Source organism: Triticum dicoccoides, chromosome 4B (assembly GCF_002162155.2).
Source record: "Triticum dicoccoides isolate Atlit2015 ecotype Zavitan chromosome 4B, WEW_v2.0, whole genome shotgun sequence".
NCBI classification, from domain to species: Eukaryota; Viridiplantae; Streptophyta; class Magnoliopsida; order Poales; family Poaceae; genus Triticum; species Triticum dicoccoides.
The window spans coordinates 567471272-567494447 of NC_041387.1; the positions used below are offsets into that span (position 1 = coordinate 567471272).

The 23176-nt window shown below is 44.9% G+C and overlaps 2 protein-coding genes across 2 annotated transcripts; one reads left to right on the forward strand and one right to left on the reverse strand.

Moving 5' to 3' along the window:
* The first annotated feature begins 8451 nt into the window (after positions 1 to 8451).
* LOC119291479 (extensin-like) lies at positions 8452 to 11018 on the forward strand. The gene is made up of 4 exons (XM_037570238.1): positions 8452 to 8614; positions 8716 to 8848; positions 9076 to 10573; positions 10665 to 11018. Exon 3 carries the CDS (start codon positions 9111 to 9113, stop codon positions 9690 to 9692), a length of 582 nt encoding a protein of 193 aa, XP_037426135.1. The 5' UTR covers positions 8452 to 8614; positions 8716 to 8848; positions 9076 to 9110; the 3' UTR covers positions 9693 to 10573; positions 10665 to 11018.
* Positions 11019 to 19034: 8016 nt separating this feature from the next.
* On the reverse strand, positions 19035 to 19438 carry LOC119291481. The gene has a single exon (XM_037570241.1). It carries the CDS (start codon positions 19365 to 19367, stop codon positions 19086 to 19088), a length of 282 nt encoding a protein of 93 aa, XP_037426138.1. The 5' UTR covers positions 19368 to 19438; the 3' UTR covers positions 19035 to 19085.
* Between the last annotated feature and the right edge of the window lie 3738 nt (positions 19439 to 23176).

The window sequence follows — 23176 nt, forward strand, 5'->3', positions numbered from 1 at the left end:
GCACCCCTTCGCCTCGCGTGGCACATAGGCGATTAGGGCTCCTTCCCTTTCTATCGGCACCTTTGTCGGTCTGCATTCTCCTATGACCTTAGGGTCGTGGAGGTGTGGTGGCCCCTGACCCTGTCCGATGGGAGGGCTCGTACTCTATTTTAGGTGTTTTATTGAGTTTGGTTAGGGTTTATGTCATGCTCAGAAAGATGAGGCGGCAACGGCTCCTTGAAGACGGAATAATGCTCTTCCCACCCCAGCTCAATTCCAACGATGCGTCTAGCGTCGTCAGAGAGTGTGTGAAAGTGTGTAACCAGGGGATCTCCCGTGATTCAATCAGCCTTTGTCTTTTGTGGGTCTGCTTGAATCTGATCTTCATTTGTTTGTGTTAGTGCCCCTAAATGTTGTATCCTTTCGATTTACGCTCCTATTTATCAGTGACAGTTGTTATTCTGGTGCATTGGCCCTCTGAGGCCTTAGCATAGTGAATTCTTGATTGTCTACTACAACAAGGTTTTCCCAACTCCGATGAGGGGGAGGTGGTAACAGTGGCACGTCTTGGACTCGCTCCAGTGATTGTAGTCGTTGCTAGGTGGTCAATCCCCCCCTCCCCCCCAAGAACATGAATGTAGCATTTGGTAGTTAGCGTGAAATCATGTGCGCATAAGTAAACTAAGACCCATGCAATCAAAAGGTCCAATAAAATACACTCACAGAGCTTGAAAATAAACATAGCCACCATATACAGCTCGGTTGTCATGCAAGTTGTACAACAATGAATAGTGGTCCCCATGATTAGATGAACGACGGGCACAAGGTCCACTATTGCTCATGGAAACTACGCGCAAAAAATAAATGTAGTATAAATGAATAAACAATTGGTATAAGGTATATAACCACAAACAAAGAAGCATAATGGTGGAGAAGATGAAATATAATGTACTGGACAACAACGCCCCAACCATGTTATGAATTTTGTAGAGTAATTTCCTATCGTCTATTCCAAGTAGATAGCGCATAAAAATACATCAAAAAGGGAATATAAACCTAAAAATAAACTTTTCTACTACAGTAATGCAAATACATAAATAAATTCTACAATACTATCTCGTCTCTGTTGAAATGTCCTCACCGAGATTATGTTCTCCGCTTCCCTGGATTCATTACTGAAAATGCATTTGAATTGATCATTTGTCAAAACACAACATGAGATGAAATAATGCTTTCATGGTAAATCACTAGAGAGACACTTCACAGGCATGTCTCATATCGACGTATACTTATAGTACTTACTGCTAGTGTAAGGAAACAACCAAACAGCCAAGATTACATTCATAATATAACAAGGCGCGATACTTTCCAAGTTAAATACATTAGCTAACAAGCTGAAACTATAAATACCAATTGAAATAAGATGCGCGTAGTACATCAAACCCAAGTACCTATTCAGCCGTATTGGCACCAACCAACAAAAAGGGTTCCTAAACTTTGAAAATAAGTGAATTGTTCTTCCAGTATATTCAAATCACATATTTTCTCCATTCTACTAAAGTAGCTTTTTCCAAGATCAATTTTCAGGTTAAAGTGTGAAGCCTAAATGAGCCAACCATTTCTTAAGGAAAAATATTTGAATTCAACTTAATTGTCATATAAAAATGCACCTTGCATAGTTCATCAAGGTTTAACCATGCAAAGAAATGTGCCAGATCAAATAGGAGTGAAAATGATGATTCAAGATGTCCTACATAAAGATTTGTACATAGTGTCCAACTATTAGAGAATTAATGTGAGTTTTTTCTACTATAGACTCATCCCAATGATATGATTTCTACGGAATGAAACTTAGTTTGTTTCTTGTAGTGATTCTACCACCTTGATGAAAAGTTCTAGTGGACTTTACCAATGGTTAAACCAATAATATTTGGAAAAGTTTTCTCTGGGATGCACGTGCTTCTAATGTAGGCTATACATGGGAAGTAGGTGATGGTCAACATGTGAAATTCTAGCAAATATGTGATCCTTAACAGAGATGTTCTGCTGCTTTATGAAGTTTATGGAACATAGGAAATTCTATCCCTTTTGGGTGTGAATTGTTCAAGCATGGAGGTGATCCGGAACAAGATGGTTATGATGCTGCAAGGAGGGAAAATTCCCTGCAAGCCTTTATTAACACTCTTCAACCTATGTGTCATGAAGCTGGACTGGACGTGGCAAGATGCTCGTAATCGTTTGTACCCTGAGTTGATATCGTTGCTACTATTAGAGGAGCGCAAGTGGAACCTACTCCCCTACACCAACGGGACACACTTGGCTAGAATATCTACTCCTCTCTTCGTATAGTCGCGAGGATACTGATGAAATGGAACCGTAACAATTTTTATTTGTGTGGTGTCTTTGTTTTATTGGCACCTGACATGGAAGAATAGTGTGGAAGGGGGTGTCACCTTTTCCCCTAAATTCAATAGTCATTTTCCATCAAATCTTCATAATTGTGTCTAAGCTTTATTCTGTTATCCATTCGATGATATTCTTAGTGGACCAGAAGAGATATATGTTCATATTTGTGCATAGAAATCATCCACAAATTGATGTGTGAGACATTATTAATGAATCACGCATTCACACTATATAAAAATGATGTCTAAGCAGGAAAAAAACTCAATCACAAGTAAAAATGGCGTGGGCGTGTGACAACCGTGCCTTAAATTACAAGGGCGTGTCAATCGTGCCGTATTTTATAATGTCGTGCGTGTCAACCCAGGGTTGCGAGCACCAAGGCTCGATCCTGGGCGGGCGAGGACGCACCAACTCGTCCTCACCATCCGGGCAATGCCTCGGTTCACGACAACACTACGCATACTGTATATATATCCTTACGTGTACATCTAACATCATATATAAACTATCCAACCATAATTTAAATTTCACTCCCACCCTCCCCTAGTTGGTGATTTGACGACACGTACAAACGATCGGCTAGCTCGAGCTTTAAATTCTGAAACTTTGTACTAATATTTTGTATCGTGCACAAAATGACACATATTGACTATTCATAAAAGCAATGTCTTTACAAATTGCATAACGAGCACTATTTCACATATCATAGATGTTCCCCATACTTCACATATTCTATCTAAAAATTGTGGTAGACAATAGAAACATATTATCTCCAATCTCATAACAATTGAGGCCTTTTAATTACATTAAAGATGAACATAGCCACACATGTGCACGCTCTGCACCCCTTCATCTCGCATGACACACATGCGATTAGGGTTCCCTGCCTTTCCGTCGGCGTCGTTGCCGGCCTGCATCGTCTCATGTGGCCTTAGGGTCATGAAGGAATGGTGGATGTCGGCGGGATGGCTCCTACTCTTTTTTAGGTGTTTTATTGAGTTTGGTTAGGGTTTATGTCATGCTCAAGAAGACGAGGCGGCAACAGCTTCTTGAAGATAGAATAAGGTTCTCCCCACCTAGCCCATTCCGATGATGCATCTAGCGTCGTCAGAGGGCATGGAGGTGTGTCTCGAGCGGATCTCGCATGGTTCGATCAACGTTTGTCTTCAATGGGTCTGCTTGGGTTCGGTCTTCGTCCATTTGTGTTAGTGTCTCTACATGTTGAAACCTTTCGATTTGCACTCTTCTTTATCGGTGAATAGTTGTTGTTCTCGTGCGTTGGTACCGTGAGTCCTTAGCATAATGAATTCTCTGTTATCTACTATAACAAGGTTTAGCTAACTCTGACGAGGGAGAGGTGACAACGGTGACGCATCTTCAACTCGCTCCAGTGGTTGTAGTCGTTGCTAGATGGTGAATCCCCCCGCCCCCATAATTTTTTTAAAGATGAATGTAGTATACAGTAGTTAGGCATGAAATGCCTCTCGTTTTCCTCCCCTAACAATAGGCGGCTAGGGGCAAACTCTCCCCTCCAAACTCCACCGACGAGTCCGTGGATTCGCCTCCCCTCTGCTTGCCGCTCCGGCTGTAGGTGACGAGGAGGGAACCCCGATGCCTTCACCTGGTTAGTAATTTAGGTTAGAGTTTCTTAGTCCTCACAAGTGCGGTGCTCAGGCGAATGACGGTGCTTCTTCTTCGAGTTTGTCATACGGGCTCGATCCTACTCAAGTTCGTCCGTCCGGACGTAGTCGACGGAGATTCCCTTCGTCTTATTGCAGCGGTGAGGTTAGAATTTCTCGTCATGTGGCAAGATTTGATGTCAGGTGCAGATCTATGGAAGCATTCAAAGGCGACGACTGCGACTCCAAGGCGCTGATCCTTAGGGGCACGTGCGTGAAGACTTCCTGGCTGTTATCGACAAGGTCAAGCCGGCTCTGGTAAACGAGCGACGACATCAGTGCGTCGATGGTTCGTTTTGACAACTTTAGTGGTCGTTCGGTGGTCTCAAAATCTCGTTAGAGCTTTTAATATGTTTGAAATGCTTTTGTACTTCCGATGAACTTTTATAATATACTTCCTTCGATCCTAAATATAAGTCTTTTTAAATATTATAGTGCGTACTACGTACGAAGCAATGAATCTACACTTTAAAATGTGTCTATATACATATGTATGTAGTCTTTATTGAAATCTCTAAAAAAGACTTATATTTTTTTAACACTAAAGAAGACTTATATTTAGAAACAATAGATCCGTTTCTTTTCGGGAAAAGAAGGTTAATTTGGCTAGCATGTCGTTGTCGATTCACCCCGTGTTTAAGCTTTTTATATATAGTAGTTGAATGCCCGTATGTTGCCATGGGTAAAAAAGCACTATGATCAAATAATTTTTCAAATTAAAAAATGCGTGTTGGATATGATAGGACTGGTTTCAGTTCCTGGACAAATTGATTCTATCCCTCTTATTTCTTCCTAGACAATCGTTGTATGTCTTTAAAAACTCCCCCCTTGCATCATTTTATTCTCCTCACCCTTCCTTTCCCTTCACCTTTTTCCACAGTGTCGTGTGGGCAAGCCCTATTCAAAATCTTGTATTTTCATTTATTATGTTATCGGTTCAAAATATTATTTGATCTCCTTTTCGAATGGAAACTTACGAAGTACCTCTCACAACTAACAGAAAAGAAACATGAACTTCGATAAGTATAGAAACAAAGAACAAATCGTATTATCTCAAAAAAATAGACCCTCGCAAACAACATATACTACTCCCAAACCCAAAGAAAAATAGACCTACAAGAGAGGTATGCTTAATGTAAAACATCTGACTTTTATGTCACTCTCATAAAAGTTTATTTCTATATCGATCAAATGACTGAGAGGAATATCTTGAGTTCAAGCCGTTCTCTCTGAAGGGGTAGGTTGAGTTAAAGGTTGTCCTCTTCCTTCTCAAAAGGAACTCCCGACCTCCTTGAGAATATAAAGAAGCTTAAGAAACCAAGCTCTATGTGCCCCCTATCCTGACCATGGACAAATACAAACTTTTGCAAAAAAATTACAAACTAAAAATTCAAAGCGAGGATGTTAGCGATAGTTAGTTCAAACTCATACAACCCAAAAAGCAATAGTTAATTTAAGCTCTTACGACCCAAAAAGCATATGATTTGACCGCCTCCAAGTTTCAACATTACCTTGAGCTTTAGACATGCTTTCTGATTTTATAGAGTTACAAATAAAAGATTCAAGCATGACTGAAAATTGAGAGTGATGTGATGAGTTAGGACTGACAGGAACATTTAATAGGACAACCAACACGAAAACTACAATGACATACTACCATCACATGAAATATGTAAATGTATGTGCAATATTTAGGTTCTCAACATCTATCTCTCATGCTCTTCCAGTTTCTTTTCTCCTATCCATGCATCTCACTTCCAATCTATCAAAAAAATAGCAGCTTCCCACGTAGATGGGGCCTCGGCCAGCGATGCGATGGGAGCAGACATCAGCCTTCAGGAAGTACTCGTCAAGCTTGATATCGACTGATGACCACCTTGATTGATGACAGTAGCCCGTGAGAAGACGTCACACTCCGGCTCACCGCAGAAGTAATTCTGCACTCATGAAGACTTAAAGAAAAAGAATCAATGTCTTAAAAAATTAAAAGCTACACATATAAAAGTGTAAAAAGGCATAAGTGGGGATAAAATTGTGGAATAACTCTGATGAATGCACATAAGACTATGCGGCACTTTGATTATCAGAGATTAGATGCTCATAAATCGTAATGTACCCTTCACGAGCATAATCAAATCCTCATAAAAATAAAAAATATTATCACCACGAACCACATACAAGATGTTTCCCTCAAAAAACCACATACAAGATGTCTAGAAAGCAAATAGCAATGGTCATTTTGACAGGAATCAAATATGACACATTATTCAGAAAAATAATTGTAATTTCAATGTGCAGGCAACATGATACTAATTTATACACGCACAGTTGTCATGCGCACATCAAGCGCCATTTGAAAACAGAGTACTCCCCCAGTCCTAAAATAAGTGTCTTTGATTTAGTACAATTTTATAGTATAAAACTGTACTAATCAAAGAAACTTATTTTGGGACGGAGGGAGTAATCATTATCGGTATACATACAAAGTTCTTGGACAAACCGAAACCTACATGCAGCTGCAATCATGCATCAAACCTGCCAGTACAAAATACATCTTTTGAATGTTGAAATTTTACCGTTTGGTAGGCATCTGCAATCATGCATCAATTTCAGAATCATATCATGATTGAAAATTTTCCAATTTGGTAGTCTGTAGATTAATATAACAAGCAACAATTTGAGAGTTGGGAGACATTACTAATATGATTCACTTTTTACAACGTAGTTTCACCATGATCGGAAATTTCCCAATTTGGTAGTTTGCACATCAGCATTACAAGCAACAACTTTCCACTTTTTACAAAGCAGTTCATGTAGAAGATGGCAGAGAGGATGTGGGCTTGACACTACTGATCATCTGGAGATTTTGACTGACACCTTTTAGACCTTGTGATTAAAAGATGATGTTGAACTATTGGCAAAGATTTAAAACCACTCAAGGATTATTTAATCAGCACCATGATTCTACAATAAAGTGATCAAATTTTGAGTACCTCCCAATAACTGTTTGCTTCGCCCCCTGCAAAAATCCAAGCAGAAAAGATATCATAATGTGAAGAATGGAAATTCAATTAGTAATCAGTGTACACAATCTATTATTGGTCAGTGCTTTTTTGACATATACGGGTTTACTAATATGCCAATTGAAGCTCACAAATGCGAATACCATGGTAGAAAATCTTTGTCCAGACATGAGGCCTGATGGGATCCCACGTGATAACTAACAAGAATGGAATGGTCCAAGCAGAAAATTATGGGATTAAAGTAGTAGAATAGAAGACCAAACCTGAGGCTGTAGCCTGTAGCGGCCCGAGACTCCTCGCACACCTGCATCACCACGCTGTCTGTCGCTGATCAACGGCGGGTCAGCCGCGGCGGCGCCTGCTTGAGCGAAGGCAAGAAGAGACCGACGGGAGAGCGTAGCAGCATGGAGAAGCCCTTGTGGAATAATGTTGATGAGCCGCTTCTCAGTTTGCAAGAATAATGTTGATCACATGTCATTTATAGGACAAAGATATTTGGGTGATGCCACCATTTTGCATATAACAAATTAACAATACCTATTCTTGATTCATAATTTGAGGCATCGAATGTTTTATGACAAACATATACCGAAAGGAAACATGATATTGCTCTGTAGTTAAGTCTGACAAGCAATTATTTAGGAACACGTTACTAAAGCGGAGAAAAGACCATGCTCTTACATGTTGAAGCAGCCATGTCACTTGACATCATGCAGAGAAGGAACACAAAGACAACACATAATTTGGGGCTGAGAGAAAAATCAATTGAACGAAAAGGCATGTTTCACCCACATCCTATGTCGTCTGATGCGCACGTACCATGAGGAATCGAGAGCGAGGGATTTGGGGGAAAGGAGTGGGAGGTGGGATACGGGGACGTGGGTTGTTTTACCATTTTTCTTTTCCTTTTCCTTTTTTCGTGTGTGGAAGGGTGGGAAGACGGTCCGTTTTTTTAGGTGCGAAGACAGTTTATATGTACGAGTGAAGGTCGAACCATCACGATGTTTGATTCTCCTTTAATAGTAGAGATATACGCAATTCCAATCTTAATCCAAAATATATATGTAAAAATTTCACGCCGGCCCAAGATCCAACGACCCATCACCGCCCATCCACACAGACCCAAGATCCAACGACCGGGAGGCCCCCAGGCCCCAGTACACGTGGAAGAGCTTTCAATTCACGGGGCGGAGCAGCGCACGGGCTCCTCGTCCTCGGAACCGAGGCGTCCGCTATCAAATCCGCCTTTGCGCCGTCCGTTCCGACTTTCAAGTCCGGCGTGGCGTAGCTCATCATAGAGCAGTTGCTGCCTCCCCTTCCACACCCCACTCGACCCCCCACCCCCACCCCCTCCGCTCCCACCCACCCACCCAATCGCCCCCCTCCATCCCCTCTCGCGAGGCACACAGATCTCGCCTCGCCTCCACCAGCAGCGGCAGCCAGATCCGTCCGCCCGGCCGCCTCGCGAGGGTCCATCCGCCGATCCCCCTCGACCCTCTCGCCGCCGGCCGGTGGCTCGTCTGATCGGTGAGTCGCGGAATGCTGCTCCGTGCTCGTGAGTATGTAGTTCCCAGGATTTCTGTTAGGCGGTTTGGTTTGATCGATCGCGATGGGGTTCGTGGATGCAGGAGCGTGCGTGCGCTCGCGTGCGGCGGCGGTTAGGGACGGCGGAGACAAGCGCGGAGTCGATCTGAGAGGGAGGGGCGAACCCCTTCACGCTCCTGTGGGTTTCGATCTGTTCGTCGGGTGTAGATCCGGAAGGTATCGATCCATCTGTCCTCTGTAGATCCACGATTCTGCTAATATCTGCTATGTATGTTGTGGTTTGCGATTTTGCACAGTGAAAGCGTAGTTTTGCGCATGATTGTTTCCATCAAAGTCGATGTTTTTGTTAAGTTTTCAGTGCCGCTAGTGTTGTGATCAATAGTGCTGTGATCAAAATGGCATGTTCAGATGTTCTGATGTGCGTTTCATTTGCCTGGCACCAGGGCTTGGTTCGATCTGCCACTTACGACTTGGCGCCATGGAGACTCTGGTCATCTCGCAGCAGCGCAGCCACCACCACCACCACCACCACTCTGGTCGCCGGAGGAAGCCATCCCCGCACACCTCGTCGCCTCAGCCCATGCGTGGCTACCACGCCTTCAACTGCCGTGCCTTCCACTCCAGTATCAGCATCGGCATCCTGCCGTCCCCGCCCCCACCCCCACCTCCGCCTGCCCCCCGGGCTCGGACCTACTCCCCGGAGCCCAAGACGCCCAAGCAGCAGCTGCACAATGGCAAAAAGCGCAGCAGGGCGATTCCTATAACTCCATCAGGATCTCCTCCTTCCCGTCCCGAGCTTTGGGCTGGCCCGGCATACTCCAACTCGCCGCCACCCAGCTCGCTGCCTATTCCCAAGTTCTCACTCCACCAGAAGCGCAGTGTATCGCTTGAGTTGCCACCTGCTGATAGGCCAGAGCATGTGGAGGTGCTTGTGCATGCTAAGTCTGCACCTTCGACACCCACTGCTGGCTCAGGACTTGGCTTCTTCGGTGACAATGATACTGCCATTGCCACGGAGAATCTGAGGAGGATCCTTAATTTGGAAATCACCGAGGACTGAATGATGGGGGCATCACCGTGTACATAGGTCATCAGCAACTAACCTTGGGTACTTTGTATAAAGTAACTTAGAATAGCAGCCTTCCACCTAGATTCTGCATCAACAGGAGTACTGTTAGGTGTGTTAGCAAGCACATCATGACTCGCGGGAAGCTGCCGTGAAGGATGTGGTGGTGGTGGAGACTGTTGGGGTGGAGAGAGCACAGCAGTTTCAGAGTCACCTTGTAGCTTGTGTTCACCTATAGGGTTCCAACTTTCTTTAGGTGTTAGATCTTCATTCCCATCCATGGTCAGTGATCCATTAGTGGTTGGTAGTCTGCGTGATCCTAGCTAGTAGGAAACTGCAGCAGGCAGGGGTAGGGTAATAAGTTCTGTTCTACTGTTAGATAACTAGAGTTTACGCTCCAGCATCTGTTCCCATCTTATATTCTGTAGGATGTCTGCATATTATATTCTTCTGATACATACATTCTGCCTCGCCATCTTGACACTCCTCTCACACCGACTTCCCTGGTGCTCTGCAAAGAACACAAGGATCTCTCCTCGCTGGCTCTTCTGTATTTTTTGGAATGAAGAAGCCAGTGGAGGTTCAAGAAGCCCCCCTTCGATGCCCTTTCTCCCTCATCTGTCAACTGACTTTTATCTGCACATCTCCCCTCCCACCTTAGTTTGTTGCATATGTAGCATGTCAGATCCCCTCCCCTGCCATCCAATCTTCATTCCATGCATATAATCTAAAGTTCCATCCAGTGGCACCTTGTGTAGATCCTCGTTCATGTTCATGTCCATGGAACATGTGGAGGGTTTGAGTTCCGTTGGCATGTTTGATAAAGGATGCAAGATTCCATTTCAGAGACCTGCGAGCGGACAAACCATAATACGGTAATTTTTTGTGTGCTGCTTCTTTAATCTTATTACATCTGTTGATTTCTGTGGCTAATATTAAAGTGATTCTTGTGCTGTGGTGCTGCAGGTTGGCTTATCCAGTGCACTTCATGGCGCACAAACCTGGGGTGCTCAGCCGAGTTTGCAATAAATCTAGTTGCTTGTTTCCTTTTTAGTTAAAGAGCAGCGCAGCTTATGCTAGACTGTTTCATTTTATGTAATACCTGCTTGGCTAGCTGTTTCTGGTACTGTTTAAACCTTGGACCTAGTGGTGTTCCACCTTCTAAGCAGATGTTGCTGCTTTCTTTGTTAGCTTCGCTTGTTTGAGCGCATAAATGCAAGACGACCTTTATGTCGGTGTTAAATTCTCTGGTGAACGTCGTGTTGTCGACCATTTGTGAAGATCAGTATGTTTTATAATCTAGTTTGTTGTTAACTTCTTTGACCTGAATTAAGTTATGTGTGTGATTTGACCTGTTTTTAATGTACTCGCCTGGTGTGATGCTTGTGTTCTCTGACTGAGACTTAAGGCATTAAGCATTCAATTAGTCAGCTGGTTTTGGATTGCGAAGCATATCTCTATTATCAGGTGCTTTGCGATGGTATTGTTATTTAAAAAAAAAAGAGAAACAGAGACGTGTGTGTGTGTGTGTGTGTGTCAACCTATTCCTTGTTTAGGAATCATGATAGATGTAATATCACTATCAATCCAGTCTTGAAGTTTTTGAAACTTGCTGTCTTTGATCCTGTAGCTCATGATCTTGGATCCTGTTTGAGAAGAGCTTTCCAGCAGAGACGGCTTGGATTGATGTTTGAGGTGCTCCTCCTTCTGTTATTCACGATTGAATCCCAACACCTTAAAGCAAAAAGATAGTCTCAGAAAAGGCATTGAGAGTTGGAAAGGGCACAAAGATATGAGGGAGCCAGAATGATTTCCTCTGAAGAAGACTCTTAGCGTTCGACTGTCCTTTTATTCAGTTTAAATTTGCTGGAGCAAATCTTGCAGCTACTCAAACTGATTGAAGGCTCGCAATGAAAGTGGTCTATGAAAGAATTCTTTGACTATGATTGGGCCGAACAGTGGCAGAGCCTCCAGATTTGAGGAGAGAACAACCTATTTGATGGAAGTTGTATCACTGATTGCAAACGACTACAGGTCAGGGAATAGCTCAATGCAAGATCTGTCATTCCACTTATCTGACCACAGGAGAATAGTGTGTCCTTGCCCAATCTTACAACGAGCAACAGCCTTGAATTGGGGAGTGATTTGCGGATGCTCTTCCACCAGAAAGACCCAACCATCCTGCCCTGAGGTGGTCTAGGCTCATCATAAGTGTGCCACACAAGATTAACCCATGGTAAATCATAATGACTGAAGAACTTGTGCAAGTGTGTGTTTCAACAACAATGCCTTGTTGCGAGTCCCAATATTCAACACCCCAATCCTCCATCTTTTTTACCCAAACAAACTTTATCCCATGCAATCAAAGCAGTGCCTTTATCAGTTTATCTTCCATGCCATATTTTCTCCTGAAGCAATGCTTGAGGTATTTGTTTATCTGATCTCACACAGATTTAGGCAGCTGGAAGGAACACACGAAGAAAATGGGCAAACCGGTAAATAGTGGCTTAACCAGTCGGAGTTTCTCCCCATAATTGAGCATCCATACAATCTTCTTTCAATCATTAGTCGTCATGGTATTGTTAATCAGACACAACTTGGGTCATTAGCGTAGCGTGAGACGTACGTAATGGCAAATCGACTAGTCGACGGATACCTAATGATGGAAGATGGAGAGGTAAGGGACCTGATGATGGACAACGACACGCAAATAATGGCGAGTCGACAGCACGTAATCGACGGCAGGCATCCTCTCTGTTAGAGTAAAACGAGATTGAAAGCGAAAGGACAATCAGTCCTGGTTTCCATTGATTCTCAAGTATATATACATCTGAAAGAGGTGGGAAAAAGAGGTGTCTGTTCGGAGGCATCCCTCCAGAACATGTGCCTATTGGCAATAGAAAGAGAGAAGGGACATGACTGTTCGGGGTTGGACACACCCCTTTTCTAATGACTATTCATTAATTAGCATGTGCTAATTAATCTACTAATTAATTCCTAACACTCCCCCTTGTACAACACCGCTCCTTGAATGTTTCATCATTGAAAACTTCTTGTACATAGATCTTTCATCTTGAGAAATCTTCCGTATAATCTTGAGAGTCTCCTCCAAAAACCCTGTGGGAAAAATATGAGGAGAATAGAGCAGATATGTTGCTAAAACTCCTTTAAACCCAATGGAAAAAATAATAAGGAGAAGAAGTGCAACATATAATAATTATTGTCTCCTTGATAACTCATATGAGAAAACCTTTGAGAAAGGAGAAAACTCATTGGTGAGTTTGGAGAAAAATAAATATGCTTTGTATACTTTCCTTTAAAAACCCCAGTGGGGAAAAATAGAAAGTATTGCATATGTCGCCTCGTTAAAACCTTTTATGAGAAACTTTGAGGGAAAGCTCATAAGGGAAAAGAGTGCGATCTGATATATCATTGAAAACTCCTTTAAAACCCAGTGGGAAAATATAAGGAGAAAATGATATGACATATCATAATAATTGTCTCTTTTAACTCGATATGAGAAAATCCATAGAGTTTAGAGGACAATAAATATGCCGTGTATACTTTCCTAAAAACTCCAGTGGAGAAAACAGAAAGTATGACATATGATCTCATGTTGATATTACCTCATTAAAAACCTTGATGAGAACCTGTAAAAGTAAACTCATAAAGGGAAAAAGAGTATATATGGTGCTTTGAATAGGAGTAATTCGGGAAGATACTCCCCCTGATACTTGCAAATCCTGAAGTCGTCGAATACCAATTCCATGAACATCTTTCTGAAATGTTCAAGTTGGTAGAGACTTCATAGACAAATCAATGAGATTGTCACGTGACTTGATTTGCAAGATGAGCAATATAGTGATATTGCTTACTATGTAACCTGTTTGCATCTAGACAACACAAGCAACATTATCTTTGAGATAATGGTTGGTGGATGTAGCCACGAGGTCTGTTTCGAAGACCTTCATGGGATGGCTACCACACCTAGCTGGAACACAAAGCTTGTCTATGGTCTAGCATGGTAGGGATCTGATCAATGGATCCAATGATATTGGTGTCTAGATTTCTCTGAAACTGAAAGACTCGGACAAAATGTTTGATGCCTTGGAGATATCAAAAGATATTCTTGACTCCCAACCAATTGTGTTTGGTGGGTCCAATGGCACAAGGATATGGAACTTTGTGTCCCAATATCTCATTCCCATCAACTCATGGTTTTAATGGATCTTTCTCTATGTCTAGAGAATGAAGCCATGTGAGTTATGGATGTATAAGATTTGTCCACAATGAATTTCTCCAATATATTTTGGATATAGACAACATAGTGTACCATAATGTATGAGTGAAGGTGCTCGAGGTTTTACCCAATCCTTCATCTCAAAACCCGCCATTAATATGATCATGTGCTTCGTCATTGCAGGAGTAATCCCTGTGTATGACAGACATGCATGGGTAATCATCATTGTAGGAGTAATCCTTGTGTATAAGGAACTCACTATGTCGGATGTACCAAAATGTACCGACAACAATAAGTCATATGGTCACTTACTTGTTTTTACAAAGTGTATGTTGCGTTTTGCATTTTGATTCAGAAGTGAGATTCCATTGGGAACCATCTATGTCTAAATCTAGTGATCAACATGGATATGTTATCACTACATCTATCAACTGCATAAATAGATGATTTTGTACTGCCAATGATATAAGTTATCGGAATGAGATTTCACCTCTGGAGAAAAGTTGGGTATCTGCGTGAACCCTTGTGCTACAAGACTTGCTCTATGTTTCACCACCTCGTTGTTCCCAATTCTGTTTTCAGAAGAAAACTGGTGTAGGTATTGCTTATGTGAATACCTTTCCCTTTATTGAGCAAAATTATTTCTACCTATATTATACCCTTTGCTCGAGTTCAGTCCGAGTGTTGTTCACACTTTGCCATGGCCATGGTCTTTGGACCTGAATCATGTGAAAGGTTTTTTAAATCTAGTTGAGAAATGTATGTCGACAATTGTAGACTTCCGGTTATATGTTTCTCCAGAATCTATATATCAACATAGAGTTGATGAAAATATCGTTACCCATGGTGACTGTTCGCGATTTCCAATGCGGTTGAGTCGGGTATCCCGATGTCCCGGTCATTGTGTGCACTATGACCTGGGTTGGTGGAGGTTGCCCGTCCACTGGGTGTATACTACCCATTAGGTGTCTGTCAATGTGAAGTTGACTTGCATTTACTGATTTAGAGGCCTCGGTATCCTTGCTTGCGAGAAGCCGAATCCTAATGTACTATTGCCATACTTCTCCCCATGTTACTGTGAACGGGGAGTTGAGTGGTTTTGTTGGTACCTCCACTCTTTCGCGCATATTTTTGCAGGATTGTAGGATTATGTGACACCTTTATTTTCAGCAAATGAATCTGACAGGTTATTTGCAATGTGTTGCAAATATTTTGAACGCATGGTTCAGATCTTTGAGTACGTGGACTTGAGGCAGAAATGTGTTGAGCATTCCACTAATTTCCTGGTATTCTGTATGGTACTTGAAATCTCCCCCTAATGCCTGGAAATATTCCTTATTGAATCAACATACTGACCTTGAATAACTACCCATGTGAGGGGCTTGAGGTATTGACGGTTATACAGTTATTCCTCACATAGAACCCAAATATATGTTGAGAGGCCAATGATGTATGTCGGGGTGGTGATATCGGTATTCAACCGAATTACCGCAGATGAGAAATACTTGGTAGATTTCCACGTATCAAAGATAAAGGGGAATGACATTATGCAGTTTGGTCATGAGCGTGTAAAACTGCATGACTCCAACGTAAAGTTGGTAAGTTGCAATTATGAGGTTAAGATCATGGAATGACTTAATTCTTTGGACAACGGATTCTACTAAACCATTTTGAGTCTAGACATATAGGACAAAGTGCTAAACTTCAATCCTAGGGCCATAGTGAAGGCACGCAAGGAGAATTCTACAACGTTGTCCATTCAATTTTGATTGTAATTGATGTTCAGGATAATGAGCCAATGGTTTCATGTGGATAAAGCACACTTGAGACCATCGTATAGATGTGTCTTTTAGAACCATCGAATACCTGAATAGTCTAGTCAATGGTTAGGAAGAGCCACTTTACCTTGACTTGATGTGTTCAAGGAGACTAAGTGGTTCAGTGTAGACTTTAAGGTGCGCGAGCCTTAAAATTAGATTCCTTGATTCACATGTAGTGCACATAAAATCCAAAAATGATTAGAATTTAGAATCATAATAATCATAAACCAATGGAATTGCTGATAGATTCTATTTCAACCCAATGTCTGGATGACCAAGGTGAGCATGCCAAGTTTGTCATGTAAAAGACATTCTAGAAAACTATCTTGTACGCAACATGTGCTACGGGTTTTGTAGTATGTGTCGTGCAATCATGATGATGCATAGATAATGTGTTTGCCATATCTGTTTCATATGGTAAAGATAAGATATTTCTCTTTGTTGTCCTCATAAGTTTCGCTACGAAAACTATTCTGACGGATATCTCTATAGTTTAGTAGGATACGAGTTGAACCCAGACACGATAATGCATCCTTGATCTGACTCGAGTATCCATAGGGATAGTAAATATGACTCGAGTTGAGCCAACAAATACCTCATCTCGTCTAGCGATTTTAAAATATCTCCTTTCTCTCAATGAGAGTGGAAACATTGGACTTCCCTGAGTATAGAGTTTGTGGTGCATATGTCCACAAGGCACATATCATTTTTCATCGAATTGACTCCCGTAGAAATCTATATATAGACTTGAAGATTCTCAATATGAAAATCATTGTCAGATATATAGAGAATACATACAAATGTATTGTACCAAAGTGCTGATTCAAATATATGATGACAACAATACTTATGTTCTTATTACAACATCAGAAATGGACATAGATAAATAGATCATTAAGGAGATTGAGAGACTAACTAAAGTCTCCAAACATATTGATTTAGGTATACTCAACCAACATATTCTCCGTGTGAGCAAGGTCCTCTGGCTGATCGAGAGTCATGGTGTTGCTCGGTCCAAGTGGAACATCGTGCGAACAACCAGTTCCATTTGCAATGTGTGGGTGAAGGTTGAAGTTGGATGCAAACCTTTTCCCTTGGGGTCCTTGGTATCTTGGGATTGCTCGCGTTATCCCACAGGACAAGACGGATCTTGATGTCCACGACCCACATAGCGTAGTTGTGGCCATTAAGGACGAGTGCCTCAAATTCTTTAGCCATCGGTTACTTGTATGGGTAAACCAGAGATAATTAATTTATGGATGATAAATTAAGGACCATCATGGTTGATGTTGTAATGAACTTTGCAAAATTAATGAAAATTTCAAGAAGTTGGCTTGAAATCATTAGTGTGAACTTCAAATTGTTAAGCATGACACTTTGTAGATAATCTCCAAAGGGAAAATTGGGAGTAGATCTAGCAGCTTTAAAGGAGTATAATCCGGTGAAATCCGTAGATACTCATACTTCAAATGCCTTATGTCATGACTTAGAAAAATGTGTGGGAGAGCACTTTGTAAAGCAATCATAATGTCGAAACGATAAAATGTAGGCTTTATCAGTAGTCATCAATAATCTACGTAGGTAGTAGGTCCATATGACTACCTTGTGATCCCAAGCGTCAGTTTGAAAAAATCACCTTAAATTTTGCATATGTATTCGCAAGAAATTGAAAATCTCAATTGCAAATAGACGTATTAATCTTGACATGTGGTTAACATGGAAATAGATACATCATAGAAATATTTCAGAATACCTCGTACTCAACGGAGAAACAATACTGCAGAGGTACTGAATTTATCTTTGCAAGAGATAAAAAAATCTCAATTGCAAATAATAGATGTAATTAATCTCGACACATGTCAAATGTGGAAATATCAATTTAGTATCTGGAATATATTGATATTCAACAGAAAATGATACTAAAATATATGTACCAGATTTAACGGTCTAAAACAGGAATAAAATCACTACTAGAATTAACTGCAAAATCACAATTAATACAAGTTTTGGCCTATTCAAAAATAGGTAAAGCCGCAAGGACTAAAGTGCAAACTGCGAAGAGATAAGATTGCTCTTCCTTTCTCCCGTACGGGGGATAGGAATCATCAATCCATTCCCCTGGTGGGGATTTTCCCTGTACGAGGGAAAAAGTTCAGCGTGCGTCGGCGGGGCAGCATCTGCCCAGGCTGGGGACCTCGCCGCCTCGCCGCACTCGGAGCCGGAAGCCGCGGAGGGCACCGTTGGCTGCTCCACCATGGGTAGCAGCTACTGTCTCAGAGCCGCGAGAAGCCATTTGTGCGGCCGAGCGGCAGCCAGTCGAGGCCGGACGGCCACGGGCACGCAGGGGGCCCAGTAACGCGGCGGCGGCGCGAGCGCGCCCGGGCGCTGGGCGGCGCGCGGGAGCACGACCATGGCATGGCGCGGGCGGGCTAGGGCGAGCGCAGCCACGGCCTTGCGAGACCGGCCACAGCCTGGCGCGGGATCGGACGGGCGGTCCCGGCCACGGCTTGGCGCGGCCACGGCCGGCCGGGGGCCGGGCGAGCCCTAGCGCAGGGCGGCCACGGCCTGGCGCTGCTAGCCATGGCGCAGGCGGGCGCGGTGCCGTCTCGAGAGGAGTGCGTCGGGGCCGATGTCTCCTCTGCACTCGTGGCGCGGGACGCCTTGAGGACCCCTCGCCGACGACGAGGTCGCGAACGGAGAGGACGAAACCTAGGCTGCGCCGGCGACGAGCGGTTTTCTTTGGCGCCCATTCGCTCGAAGGAGAGCAACGTGGCTGATAACGTGTTAGAGTAAAACGAGATTGAAAGCGAAAGGACAATCAGTCCTGGTTTCCATTGATTCTCAAGTATATATACATCTGGAAGAGGTGGGAAAAAAGGTGTCTGTTCGGAGGCATCCCTTCAGAACATGTGTCTATTGGCAATAGAAAGAGAGAAGGGACATGACTGTTCGAGGTTGAACACACCCCTTCTCTAATGACTATTCATTAATTAGCATGTGCTAATTAATCTACTAATTAATTCCTAACACTCTCATGTTATTGGGCCCCTTTTGTACAGCCGGGGCTTGAGCAAAGCTAGCATTAGCATCAGCTACCTGCCAACGATGCAATGCAGCTTCAACCTAGCTACTAGCTAAGATTATTACTACACATTACATACATACATGCTCCGTATTACTACTGCGTACATATGAACCCTTGGCTAATTATTACATCGATCTTGTTTGCAACGGCGCTTGTCGTCACCGCCGGCCAGGCTGGACCCATTCGTCGCCGGCGCGGTGCATCCATCGCGCGCCATGAATGGTGGGTCGCTTCGCTTGGCTTCACTTGGAGATGGAGATGGGCCGGCGGCGGCGGAGCAGCATCTGGCGCATGCCGTCGGCGACCCGGAGGTCCTTGCCGCGGCACCAGCCGGCGCAGAAGGCCATGTGGTCCTGCAGCGCCGCCTCCATCCCGCGCTTCCTGCCCTCCTCCCTCACCGCCTCGGAGCAGAGCCCGCACAGCCACCGCCCGCCGAAGTCGGCCTTCACGCCCACGATGTACCCCCGGGTGCAGTCCTCCCGCAGCTCGCAGCACTCGCACTTGGCCGACTCCACCGGCTCCATCGCTCAACCGCGAGCTCCACTGCAAGTGAAGGATAGTTCGATCGACCGAGCTCAAGGCCAGCGTGCAATGGTGGTGGTGGTGTGGGAGCAAGGCAGAGAGCAAGTGTGACACCGAGGACGCACGCGCGCTCCGTGTGTATTTATGGCCGGGGGGCTTGGCTCGGAGCTGCATGCTTAATTAGAGAGGCCTACTTCTCTGTGGCACTGTGCCATTGGCCTAATTTGTCTTGATTTGGCATCTGAACAGCATTGCTAATCAGCTCACTTATGGGAAAATTCCTGCAGCCTCACAGTGTGCAGCATGCAGCATAATGTGCTCTCTCTGTCTCTGGGATGTATAGCTCCTAATGAACAGTACACTGACATTTTTCATCTCCTGACCAACAAACACCTCGGTAAAAGTTTCTGATTGTTTACTTTACTTGCTACGATAAACTTTTACCCTCAATGCTTTTTTTTTGGTAAATATTGTACGAGAACCTCTTGACCGCAAAATGAGGAGGAAGAGACAGGATCATCAGGGAGATCGATCTCCGCGATTCTTGTTCCCTGCGTGCTCCATAAAGCTTGAACACCCCTGTCACGCCGCCGCTCCCCTCCCTCCCTCACACCCAGTCTCGCCGCCACCTGAGGAGGCCGCCGGCAAAGGCCGCGCGCGCTCCGGGGAAGGTGGCGGCGAGGCGCTTCTCCTGCTCCGCGCGTCCTCCATTTCGTCAGAGGAGGGGCCACGAGATGCGTCAGATTGGATCGGGAGGGCGGCCTCGGAGGCGGGCGGAGGTGGCGCTTGTCGGCGTCGTCCCGGTGTCCCTGCCAGCCAGTCCCGCCCCCCTGTGTGCAGCAGCTCGTCGCTGCTTGCTCGGGCGCTGACTGGTCAGGGGCAGGGGCGGATCTGGGGCTCCCTTCCCAGATCCGGCCGGTGTTGGCTGGGGCGCGAGGTGGGGTCAGCCGGTGGTGGCGGGCGGCAGGTGTGGTTAGGTGCGTGCGATCTGGGCGCCGGCCGCGGCGGCGTCGGAAGGGTAGTCGTGGTGGAGCGGCGCACGACGGTGCTGGCCTGGTGCTCGTCTGGCTGCGTAGTTGGGGCGTCCAGGTCCGGCGCTGTCCAGATCTGCCGTCCTCGGCCGCTGGGTTGGCAAGGACTCTACTCCTGCCGATGAGCTACATGCGTGGAGGTGTCTCCGTCCGGTGGCGTGGTGGCGGCTGGCTGCTGGCTGCATGGCGGTGCGTGGCTGGGAGATGTAGGTTGCTGCCGGTGGCGGTGCTTGGTGGGGCGCTCATGGCGCCCAGTGCATCCTGTGGCTGCTGGTGCTGCCATGAGGCGCGGGCGGTGGTGCGGTGTGCCCTGAATAATCTGTTCACAGGGTGTGTGAATGCTCAACTCGGCGAAAGCCATGCTCTGTTCAGAGCCGACGACGGTGATGCCCGTGGGCGCCACTACCCTTCCTGGAGGCGTCGTCAAAATGTTGATTTCACCACCCTTTGCTCGACTTCGGAGGAAACTCTGCTTCCAGGACTACCTGGAACCGATGATGGAGGCGCAACCGTGCGTCGCACCCCTTCTTGAAGGTATCATCGAGAAGTTGGCTAGGTTGTTTTGTTGGTTAGCTGCAAGCAGTGGGGTTGTTGTTGTTGGTGGTGGTGTGACTGGTTTGGGGTAACGGTGGTGCGTGTCGGGGTCTGGCAACAGTACTCCTCCGTGCTGTGGAGCAGCCATCTCTACCCCGTATGCATGTCCTTGGTGGTGTTCTGTAGGGGTTCGGCGGCGGTGCCTTTGTGTCGTCCCTCTTGCTGTGCAAGCTCAAGACCCTCTCATGGTTGCCGTTGTGTTGCTGCGAGCTTCGTGCTCTTGGTGTTGCCTCGGTCATCTTTGCTCAATGACGCGCAAGTAGCCTCCCCAACTTGCTAATCGTCCCGAACTTCACTGGCGAAGCTCGTAGTCAAGGTTCGTGCGTGGCACACGTTGACTGTGGTGCTCCTGTGTTGCGCCGTGGGTTCGGTATGCACGCCAGTGCGGTGCGTTAGGTTCCTTGCAAAGTCTTGGTATTGTGTCCCTCGACATCACCCCACAACTACTTGTGTCTTTTATGGTGTTGGTCTTGTTAGTCTGCTAGCTATGTCCTGCCTTTGGTGGGCGCCCTACTCTTCTCATCTTCTTGTAACCTTGTTACTTGTACGGTTTTCGGCCCGGTTTTCCTTATAAACGGGTTCAAATTGTTTAGGTTTTCGATCTGGTTTCCCTTATAAACCGGATCACTCTCTGGCATAATGGCCACTTTGAGTAATATATTCAGGTGGAGAGACTCCTCCCCCGGTGATTCTCAAAAAAAAAAAACTTGCTCGCTGTCCATGGATCTAGGACCACCCTGCGAAATTCTGCTCATCCTTTCTGCTAGATTTCAGTCGCTGCTCATGGTACGGCACAACTGGCCTTGTCGGATCGGTCGTTCCGCGGTCGATTCCGTCGCATGGCCCGCCCGTCATCTTCCACGATGAGTTAACAACACCCACACCTTGTTAACTGATCATCAGTTCAGTGTAGGGGCATCTTGACCTGAACCTGCATGAACTCACCTGCATCCTTGTGACACTAATGCAGGCAGGCAGGGCCCTACCATCCGTGCCAGGAGTTGCACACAATTAGCACCGGGGATCCTGCTTGGACAGCGCACTTATGCGTGACCTAATAGCTGCACAAGTGCCACTGCTTTGCATCAGGTAGTCTCAACTCAAGTGTATGTATGTATATGAATTCACAGATGGGCTTGTGTACTTGCAGAGTTATTAGCTGCAAAGGTTGGTGCTACTTATTGTTGGTGCCTGCTTGCACAGCTGGGTCGATCAATGAGTGGGAAAGAACTTGAGATCACCAGGTGCCAGTTTGATGATCTCTCAGCACACTTAACACCGCTGCCAGCCTGCTGTCCTGGAATATCGAAAGGCAATTGTACTTGTACCATGAATGAATGAAGAAGTAAAAACTATATATGATTGTGAGGTGATGAGGAGGTATACATTGCAGCGCAGCGCACACAGAACAAAACCTGGTTCGTTTTTCTCATGCAGAAGGGATAACAAGGTGCTTCATGATGTACTACAACAGTTCGCATCGGCTTAGGGTTTCATGCTGTCCATTGGCGCGTGGCATCTTTGATCGATCAAACCGCGCGTCGTATTCAAGCGTAACAACACCGTATTTGGGCAGCCGGCAGATATGATTGTGCAAGGAACTGGACTGGAGAAGCAACGATGGATGGAAAGACGATGAGGAACTGGAGAAAGAGATGCCAATGCCAGTGACCCCCACCTTACTTGTGTTGTAGGGCATGCCCTTGTGAGCTATCAGAGCCCTCTTCCATTATGAGTTTGAACAAGGCAAATACTGTTCTGGTAGTAGTTCAAAAAAGAGGCAAATACTGTTGTTTCAAGATATAAACATGCCATTAAGAGTTTGTCCGAAGAATGCAATACAAATGATCAAATCAACTGCTACTAGCTTAATGATTCTTCACAGGTGGTTGTTGCCACTCCTCCATCGGAGCCCAGAAGCCAGCCCAAGTTCTGCCGGGTACTCATTGCCGCTGGCTGTACTATTCTCTCACATGAAAGCCACATGCGCATGTCTTGTCCTCCTCCGGTTCACTGTTGTTGTAACTTGTAAAAATTGCAAACCCACCCCACACTATGCATGAGCCGAGACTGGAAAGCTCACATGGCCGGAAAAGGAAATCCACTTGCTCGGTAGAAACACAAATATAGCACAACTTGTGTTCATTTCATGCACGCTTCGTGCAGTAGATTTCAAGTATGAGACA

Coding starts and splice junctions, on each gene's coding strand:
- LOC119291479 (XM_037570238.1), top strand. CDS start 9,111: ATGGAGACTCTGGTCATCTCGCAGCAGCGCAGCCACCACCACCACCAC.
- LOC119291481 (XM_037570241.1), bottom strand. CDS start 19,367: ATGGAGCCGGTGGAGTCGGCCAAGTGCGAGTGCTGCGAGCTGCGGGAG.